Below are 10,724 nucleotides of genomic sequence, written 5' to 3' on the forward strand. Positions count from 1 at the left end.
GGTGGTGGTGGCCATAGCAAAGGTCGAGGCAGGGGAAGAAACAATAACAAACCTATGTGTCAAGTCTGTGGAAAGGTAGGACACATAGCGTTCTACTGTTTCAACGGGTATAACAGAGATTTTGTTCCCAACTCTCCTCAAAACAAGGGATAACCCTTCGCCAACAATCAGATAAAAAAACACACAACCTCACCCAATAGCCCTAGCCATTGCTTATGAGAGTAACCCCTTTCTGACAAGACAAAAAAACATGACTGATGCAAATTGGTATGCAGACAGTGGTGCCTCCAATCATGTTACCTCAGACTTCAACAATCTTGGCAATCCTACTGGATACTCAGGTACTGAAGAAGTCACTGTAGCTAATGGTAATACTCTAGAAATTTCTCATATTGGAACTGCGTGTCTGTCTAGTGATGCCTGCAATTTGAAACTAAATGATATGTTATATGTGCCTACCATAGCAAAAAATTTAGTCAGTATATCTAAGCTAACAAAAGACAATAACGTGTTTATTGAATTTCACACGGATTACTGTCTTGTAAAGTACAAGGGTACAGGACAAACGGTAATGAAGAAAATGCTTAAAGATGGACTGTATAAGTTAGAGGGTGCAGAAATCAACTCGAAGTCAGTAGGAAACGGAGTACCATCGCAACCAAGGCACAAGAATAAAGATCTGTCTGCTCTTAGCATATCTTCGAAGCATAGGGTGTCTAAGATTACATGGCATAGAAGGCTTGGTCATCCTTCGTAAAACACACTACAATTTATTATCAAAAGCAGCCTTCCTTAACTCTAACTCAAGAGCATAAATCCCTACAGTCGGACAATCATGCTACAGCCATCCACACTTCATATTGAGAATTTACCTCAAGTGCCGGAACTTCTCAAAAACATTGATTATTGTACAAAAATAAAATAGGAAGATCACCAAATAGTCTTTACCAATATTCACTTAATAATTTCATACACATAATACAATTAAAGCAACAAAACATGTGAATATCGCTAAATATCATCAATCAAATTTAAATTTAAATTTACCATATTATCAATCATATTTAAATTTAAACCATAGCATGATCAATTAATCTTGAATCCACAACATGATTCAATGAATATTCACATGTTTATGTTCCTTTAATTGTATTATCTTTATGAATATCATAATGTTCACATGTTTATGTTACTTTAATGGTATCAGAGTTGGTGTTTTTGCCCAAAGGTTGGACATCAATGTTGTGTTAGGTATCTTGTTAAAGGGGCCCACCACATATGTGAAATTATTTTGTTATATTTTAATTGTGAGCATATGTTTTGTTGTTTATTGTTTCAGTTGGTCTTACTCAAATATTTGGAAATCTGAGTTCAATCTCTAAGTTGAATGGATCAAACTTCAAGATTTGGAAGGAAAGCCTAGAGATATTTCTCGGGTGTATGGATTTGGACCTTGCATTAAGGACTGATAAAACTACTTCTACTGAGGAACAGCTAAATATGGCTAATATAGAGAAGTGAGAACAGTCGAATCGCATGTGTTTGATGATCATTAGGCACTCCATTCCGGAGTCTTTTCGAGGCTCTATCACGAAAAGTGAAAATGCCAATAAGTTCCTTACTTAAATTGAGAAATATTTTGCTAAAAAAATGAGAAAGGGGAAGCAAGTAGTCTTTTGACTTCTTTAACTTATATGAGGTATAAGAGCAATGGAAACATAAGGAAGTACATTATGGAAATGTCCAATCTCACAGGTAGATTAAAGGCACTTAATATCAAGATAAATAAAAATTTACTCGTGCATCTGGTACTTATCTCTCTTCCTGCACAATTCACTCAGTTTAAGATAAACTATAATACTCAGAAGGATAAATTGAGTATTAATGAGCTTATCTCAAAATGTGTGCAAGAAGAAGATAGGATTAAGAGAGAAAGGACAGAAAGTTCTCATTTAGAAATAGGCTCTCGTGATAAGAAGAAAAGGAGAATTGTGGATGCTGTAGAAGGGATATCTCAATAGAATAAAAACAAGAAACAAGCTACTGAAAATCCTTGTTTTTTCTGCAAAAGGAAAGGTCACTTCAAGAAAGATTGTCCCAAGTATGCCAAGTAGCGTATAAAGAAGGGTAAACTTCTTACTTTGGTTTGTTCTGAAGTTAATTTAGCTTATGTACCTACAGATACTTGGTGGGTAGATTCTGGTGCTACTACTCACATAAGTATATCAATGCAGGGTTGCCTGTGGAGCTGACCGCCAAGTGATGCTGAAAGATTCATCTATGTGGACGATGACAAAGCAAGTCCAGTTGAAGCTATTGGAAATTTTAGATTACTTTTAAAAACTGGTTGTTATTTGGATCTGAATGAGACTTTTGTTGTACCGTCATTTAGACAGAAGTTAGTTTCTATTTCCAGTTTGGACAAATTTGGTTTTTCTTGTTCTTTTGGCTATATCTTTAAGTTTTAAGATCCCACTTCTAGATCATTTTCTGAGACGGGAAATGCTAGATTCCTTGAGGATGTTGAGTTTGGGGGGAAGATAACATAAGGAAAGTTGTCTTTGAAGATGAATTGGTTTCTTTTCCTTATGTGATTATAAATGATGTTCAAGCTCCAATTCCTGACTTCATTATTGAACCAATTATAGAACAAGACAACATTGAAGTCCCCGTTGTTGAACTTGAAGTTCAAACTCAACAACCTCAAGAAGTACCACTAAGAAGATCTACTAGAGAGATAAGAAGTGCAACTCAACTTCAAAGACAACTTGCCATAAGTGTTTGTTTAACACTTTTCCAGGATACAGCTCCTCCAGCCAACATGAAGATATAGCCTGAAGTGGATCACAAAGTGTCTTGACATCTAGCATAATCAGAATCAGAATACCCAATGATCCCCAAAACTTCTTATCTCCGATAAGTGAGCATATAATCTTTTGTTCTCTGTAAATACCTCATAACTCGTTTGGCTACTTTCAAATGATCCATCCCCGGGTTACTCAAATATCTGCCTAACACTCTAACTATGAACATAATATCTAGATGTGTACATACTTGAGCATACATTAGACTTCCAATGACTAATGCATAGGGAACTTTCTGCATCTCCTTAGTCTCAAGTGTGGTCTTGGGGCATTGACCTAAATGAAATTTATCACCTTTAGCGATCGAGGTATCTCCCGGCGCACAATCTTTCATGCCAAATCTACTCAAGATCTTTTCAAGGTAGTTCTTTTCTGACAATCTCAAAATACCTTGAGAATGATCTCGCAGTATTTCAATTCCTAATACAAAAGAAGCATCACCAAGATCCTTCATCTCAAAGTTTCTTTTGAGAAATCTCTTAGTGTCATGCAATAAACCCACATCATTACTAGCTATGAGTATGTCATCAACATATAACATCAGAAAGATTGATTTACTCCCACTGAACTTGTGATATACACAATCTTCCACAATGTTCACCTCAAAACCAAATGAGGTTATCATTTCATGGAATTTGTGATACCATTGACAAGAGGCTTGCTTGAGACCGTAGATGGATTTCTTTAATTTGCACACCATAAACTTTGAATTATCAGACTCAAAGTTTTCTGATTGCACCATATAAATCGTCTCATCAATGTTCCCATTGAGAAACAAATTTTTTACATCCATCTGGTGTAGCTCTAAATCAAAGTGAGCTACCAGTGCCATGATTACCCTAAAAGAGTCTTTAAATGAAACCGGAGAGAAAGTATCTTTGTAATCAATGCCTTCCTTTTGAGTAAAACCCTTTGCAACAAGACGAGCTTTATATCTTTCGATATTGCCATGTGAATCCCTTTTGATTTTAAATATCCATTTACAACATATAGGTTTCACTCCTAATGGCAGTTCGACAAGGTCCTAAACGTCATTGTCTTTCATGGATTTTATTTCCTCTTCCACAGCACTTATCTACTTTTGAGAGTTAGAACTTTGTAAAGCTTATTGGAAGTTGATTGGATCATCTTCCATTACGCCCACATCATCCTAATGTTCTTGAAGAAACACAATAGTAGATCTTCTTAGTGGCACTTCTTGAGGTTGTTGAGTTTGAACTTCAGGTTCAACAACGGGGATTTCAATGTTGTCTTGTTCTATAATTGGTTCAATAATGAAGTCAGGAATTGGAGCCTGAACATCATTTATAATCACATGAGGAAAAGAAACCAATTCCTCTTCAAAGACAACTTTCCTTATGTTATCTTCCCCCCAAACTCAACATCCTCAAGGAATCTAGCATTTCCCGTCTCAGACAATGATCTAAAAGTGGGATCATAAAACTTGAAACCCCGAGAGTGCTCAGAATACCCAATAAAATAGCAGCTAATAGTTCTTGAGTCCAATTTTCTTTCGTTAGGCCTATAAGGCCTAGCCTCAGTTGGAAAACCCCAGATGTGAAAATGCCTAATACTAGGCTTCTTTCCTGTCCACAGCTCATATGGGGTTTTGGCTATTGCTTTACTAGGTACCTATTAAGGATATATGATGCAGTCTTTAATGCCTCACCCCAGAGGGATTCTGGTAGAGAAGAATGACTAATCATACTTCTTACCATATCCTTAAGTGTTCTATTTCGCCTCTCCGCTACACCATTCATGCTGGGTTTGCCCGGCATAATGTATTGCGGGACGATTCCACATTCCTCTAGGTATTTGGCAAAGGGCCCTGAACGTTGTTCACCTGATCCATCATATCTACCGTAATATTCACCACCACGATCAGATTTGACAGTCTTAATTTTCTTTCCAAGTTGAAGTTCAACTTCAGCTTTAAAAGACTTGAAAATATAGGTACTCTTATCTTGAATAGTCGTCTATGAACATAATAAAATATTGTTGTCCATTCCAAGAGGCCGTAGGGAATGGACCACAATGTCTGTATGTATTAGTTCTAAGACGTCTGAGCATCTGTTGGCACCTAATTTTCTTATGTTTGTCTGTTTTCCCTTAATACATTCCACACAAACGTTGAAGTTACTTAAATCAAGGGAATCAAGAATTCCATCTGACACAAGTCTCTGAATTCTCTGTTTAGAGATGTGACCTAAACGCTTGTGCCACAACATAGCAGAATTCTCATTTAATTTATGCTTTGTACCACATGAATTAGATAACAGGATCTTGTTAAATGAAGCAAAAGAATCAAGCATATATAGATTATCAATTAAAGAACCCGTACCAATAAGCTTAGAATCTTGAAAAAGACTAACTTTATTATTTCCAAAAGAACAAGAAAAATCAAATTTGTCCAAACTGGAAATAGAAACTAAATTCCGTCTAAATAACGGTACAACAAAAGTCTCATTCAGATCCAAATAACAACCAGTTTTTAAAAGTAATCTAAAATTTCCAATAGCTTCAACTGGAACTGTTTTGTCATCGCCCACATAGATGAATCTTTCAGCATCACTTGGCGGTCAGTTCCAAAGGCAACCCTGCATTGATATACTTATGTGAGTAGTAGCACCAGAATCTACCCACCAAGTATCTGTAGGTACAAAAGCTAAATTAACTTCAGAACAAACCAAAGTAAGAAGTTTACCTTTCTTTATACACCACTTAGCGTACTTGGGACAATCTTTCTTGAAGTGACCTTTCCTTTTGCAGAAAAAACAAGGATTTTCAGTAGCTTATTTCTTGTTTTTATTCTGTTGAGATATCCCTTCTACAGCATCCACAATTCTTCTTTTCTTCTTATCACGAGAGCCTATTTCCAAATGAGCACTTTCTGTCCTTTCTCTCTTAATCCTATCTTCTTCTTGCACACATTGTGAGATAAGCTCATTAATACTCTATTTATCCTTCTGAGTATTATAGTTTATCTTAAACTGAGTGAATTGTACAGGAAGAGAGATAAGTACCAGATGTACGAGTAAATTTTCATTTATCTTGATATCAAGTGCCTTTAATCTACCTGTGAGATTGGACATTTCCATAATATACTCCCTTATGTTTCCATTGCCCTTATACCTCATATAAGTTAAAGAAGTCAAAAGACTACTTGCTTCCCCTTTCTCATTTTTCTCAATTTGAGCAAAGAACTTATTGGCATTTTCACTTTCCGTAATAGAGCCCCGTAAACATTTCTCTATATAAGCCATATTTTGTTGGTTGTTCCTCAGTAGAAGTAGGTTTATCGGTCCTTAATGCAAGGTCCAAATCCATACACCCAAGAAGTATCTCTAGGCTTTCTTTCCAAATCTTGAAGTTCGATCCATTCAACTTAGGGATTGAACTTAGATTTCCAGATATTTGAGTAAGACCAATTGAAACAATAAACAACAAAACATATGCTCACAATTAAAACATAACAAAATAATTTCACATATGTGTTGAGCCCTTTTAACAAAATACCTAACACAACATTGATAAAAATACCAATTGTAAATGGTACTTTCAACATAGTAATCAAAGTATCGTTGGTCATTATTTGACTTGATACCATGTTCCCCATCTCAAAACCAATTGGCAATGAGAGGAGTAACTCATCTATCTTTTAAAGAGTGTGAGTCCTCTTGGTTTTTCCAATGTGGGATTCTCAACCTACCCCCTCAAGATAGTGCCTCTTTTGGGTTCACCAATCTTATCGGATCATAATTTCTTCTTATTGGACCAACATCATCCGTTTGGGCTTTATGGACTCTAATACCAAGTTAGAAATGAGAGATTGAAGGATATGACTTGACTCACGCTGCAGACGACAGCGCTTAGACAAGGTAAACAATAGCGTTTGTGGAGGTAGACAATAACGTCTGCGGGAGGTAGACGACAACTTCAAGAGATAGGCGGTAAATGACAGTGGCAAGCCAAATTTTCCTTTATGATTTCTTGTATTTGAAATGTACATAGGTGATGTATTTATACCATATGAAATTCCTAATTTGAGAATGAAAAAAAACTTAACTTTATGCATTGGTATCCTTAATATCCTTAACAAACACATGACTCGATTGGCTCTCCAACCTGTGCAAGGGGACCGACTCGCATGCCCCAACCCCAAACCCCTTAGCATGCACCGTGACCTGATGGAGAAGATAACCGATCCAAAATAGCACCGCCGCTGTTGATAACGTTACGATAATTCCACTAATCCCAGGGAAAGATGGCCACCACGTCCCGATTCGAACCATTCCGGCGCTACATCGAACCATCATACCCTCGGTATGCTAAATTTGACTTACCATTGACATTTTTTAAATGTCACGAAGTTCGAAGAAGTTTAACATTTTTCAAAATGTTAGGAGTAGCCCCCATATTCTTCTATTCCGTTCTTTTTCTAATACATTGATTATTTCCGTCCTTTTTTTTTTTTTTTATTCCTATTGCTTCTAAATTTTATAATTTCAATAGTTGAAGTTTTGTTGTTAAAAATATTTGTTGTCTACAGTTTTTCCATCCTGATTTTATGTTAGTTTGAATTTAAATATTACTAATAGTATCTTGTTATTTTTATTTAATCTTTTATTTATTACAGATACTACGTTCCAAGTTAGGGCTATTTATTATAGCTACTACGTTAGGTTAGTACTTGAATATTTTATGCTCTCTCAAAATTTTAATACTTTTTGTCATTTTTCAAAAGAAAATTTGTTTTTTTTTTATAATTTATTGGAGGGAAGAATCGAATATTTCATCTTGACATTGATATTACATGTTTTATCAATTAAACTATACTTATGATGGTCGAGTGTGTACATTAAGAGATTGGTAGATTTAGTATAGATTCAAGGAGCTCATGCTCTTTATACAATATATACAAAAATAAAAATTAACTTAGTATCAAATTCACTAGATAGCTTAGTGGTAATTCTACTTTCTATTCCTCTCTAAACTCAGGTTTAAGTCTCACTTTTTATTTTTATTTTTATAAAATTATATAAAGTCTCATCATCAATAAAATTTGTGGATTCACCACGGTTAGGAATTGGTGATATCACATTTATTATGTCAAAATTTGATTATTTTAGTCCATTAAATATTTTTAGATTTATTTAGATTATGTCAAATTTTAATAAATGTGACATTTTTTCAAAAGCTTACAAAAATTTAATGTTTAAATCCTATTTTGGATCCTGGGCTTTGAAGTTTGTTCTATTTCTCAATACTTTTAAAAACATCTATTTTAGTTTCTTAACTTTTAAAAAGTGCTTACTTTGATCCCTACTATTAAAATTTTGTTAAATTTTAAACAAAATGATGAGATGACTTGTATTCTTAGATGACTATGTTGCCAACATTAAAAAATTTAGAATTTCAATTCTAAATTAGATGATAAAGCAATTTTCTATCCAACTCAAAAACTATTTTACGATCAAGATTTCGGTCGTTCAATATTACACGTTGGTTATTGGCATTTCCTTCACCTTCGTTTTGCTCTACACATGCTAGACACAATTTCATCAAATAGTTAACAAAATTTTAATAGTAGACACAAAAATAAACACTATTTAAAAGTTTAAAAACTAAAAGTCATTTTTTAAAGTTTATGGACCAAAATAAAACAACATTCAAAGTTCAATAACCAAAATAGGATCTAAACAAAAATTTAACCTTTTAAGTAACAAATTTCCTTTATTTCTAACTTCCTGAGATTTATGGAAATTGAATATATAATATTCATATACTTATCTACACATTTATCCATCGTTTTGAAGGGCTAGAAAATAATGATGACATTTTCTCAAAAAAAAAAAAAAACGATGATGACATTCAACTAATATATTAAACTCAATAATAGAAATAGAATGAGGAATACATTTAAGTAAAATAATTTTATCTTATTCAAATTAATAAAGTTACCAACTTATCAATAAATGGAAGTAAATTCCAATGCTGACATTTTCACCAAACGTCTCATCCCATGTAAATCCAAAAGTTTTCACGATTTTCTTCAACTTTCACGCCTTCTCCACATTATGTAACCCTAAATTATGGATTTGACTGATCCGACCAGACCACTTCTTCCTGATCTCGTCCACAAACTCTTGTATATTAGTCTCTGATGAGCCACCGTCCGCCGCCGCCTTCTCCGCCGCCTTCTTCCATTTCAAAGCGTTTTCTCTAAGCTCCTTTGCCTTCGGTCCAACAATGGCGTCCCTTAGACATTGCTCGAGCTCATCCCTCACCACCAATCTCTTCTCTGACTCGCCGCGGCTCAGCCGAAGCCCAACTCCGAATTCCTCCACCAAAAATTTAGCGTTGGTAACCTGATCTCCCCACTGCGGCAGCACCAGCACCGGCACGCCGGAGCTCAGAGCCTCCACTGACGAGTTCCATCCACAGTGAGTAACAAAGCAAGCAATGGAAGGATGAGACAGAACCTTCTGCTGTGGACTCCATTTCACTATCTTAGCTCTTTCCCCTGCTTTCTCCAAAAACCCGTCTGGAAGAACATGCGGTTTCAATCCTAAACAATCCGCCATGTCTTTAGGCAGAGGCTTCATCACCCACAAGAACGGAAACCCAGAATTACAGAGCCCATGAGCCATTTCCTCGATTTGTTTCTGACTCAAATGAACAATGCTACCAAACGAAATATAAACCACCGAATTCGGTGGCTTCGAATCAAGCCACTCGAAGCAATCATCCGCTTTCAGGAAATCGCCGGAGAGATCCGCCTTTTTGTTGTCGTCGGGAAACTTCAGAGTCTTGAAGAGAGGACCAATCGGCTTAACAGGGCAAATTGTTGACATCTCATTAATAACATCTCTCTCAAGCTCCTCGAAAGTGTCCATCAAAATACAGAATGGGATCGACACGTTTCTAAATTGCTGCAAAATTGACCGACCAATGGCCTTGTACTCGCCGTAAGGGTGCAAGAAGCTTGGGATTTCGTCGTGTTTCAATAGTGGGAGGGATGGCAATTGAACATCACAATAGGGTTCGGATTCAGAAGGAAAATCCACAGACTTACGAGAGTAATGATAATAAATGGAGAAAACAGAGCAAGATTGAACCCAGAGAATAGAACAGGGGATTCCGAAATCGTTAGCCACATCACAGACCCAAGGAACAAAGGGGTTTCCAATGAGGCAAGAAACCGGCCGATTCTCTTCGGCGCGGTTCCTAAGCATCTGAGACAACGCCGGCTTGCCGGAGATCTGGAGCTGCGGCATATAAAGATCCAAATCCCTACGCCTGGGGTCGTCGAGTTCCCAGCCGTCGTCCCAAAACTCGAAATCGATGAAACCGGAGCCGACAGGGGAAGGCTGGTCGTCGATGCTGCCGGCGTTTTTGAGGCTGAGACCGAAGTCGCGGGTGGTGGAGATGGTGATGTAAAGGCCTTTGGAAGCGAGCTTTTTGCCAAGGCGGATGGTGGGGTTCATGTGACCTTGGCCAGGGAACGTGACGAGGAAGACATGGCAAGGGGATTCAGAGTCAGCCGGCATTGCTCCTTTTCTTTCTTTTGGGCTAAAGCTTTTTTACGTTCCAGAAATGGCTCTTTGTATTGAGTGGAGATGATAATGGAAGTGATCTTTTCTGATGATTTTTATAAAAGATTTTTATTCAGTAAGAATTAGATGGTGATGATATGGTAATATATATTGTTAATGTAAATATTATATTTATTTAAAGTCTTCGTACTTGGGAACTCCGAGTATTCCGGTTTTCGTTGTTCCTCACGTTAACGTCCCACGCAAGCAACCCAACTGCATAGAGAAGAGCATGGAGCGCCTCATAATTACTATCATGAGTCAA

The 10,724-nt window shown here is 36.5% G+C and overlaps 1 protein-coding gene across 1 annotated transcript; it reads right to left on the reverse strand.

Annotated features, from left to right (window-relative positions):
* Nucleotides 1-8,729: 8,729 nt before the first annotated feature.
* Nucleotides 8,730-10,503, reverse strand: LOC120078499 (putative UDP-glucose glucosyltransferase). Its single transcript, XM_039032769.1, has one exon. The coding sequence runs from the start codon at nucleotides 10,412-10,414 to the stop codon at nucleotides 8,924-8,926; it is 1,491 nt and encodes a 496-aa protein (XP_038888697.1). The 5' UTR covers nucleotides 10,415-10,503; the 3' UTR covers nucleotides 8,730-8,923.
* Nucleotides 10,504-10,724: the final 221 nt, after the last annotated feature.

Source organism: Benincasa hispida, chromosome 5 (genome assembly GCF_009727055.1).
Source record: "Benincasa hispida cultivar B227 chromosome 5, ASM972705v1, whole genome shotgun sequence".
In the NCBI taxonomy this organism is placed as follows: domain Eukaryota; kingdom Viridiplantae; phylum Streptophyta; class Magnoliopsida; order Cucurbitales; family Cucurbitaceae; genus Benincasa; species Benincasa hispida.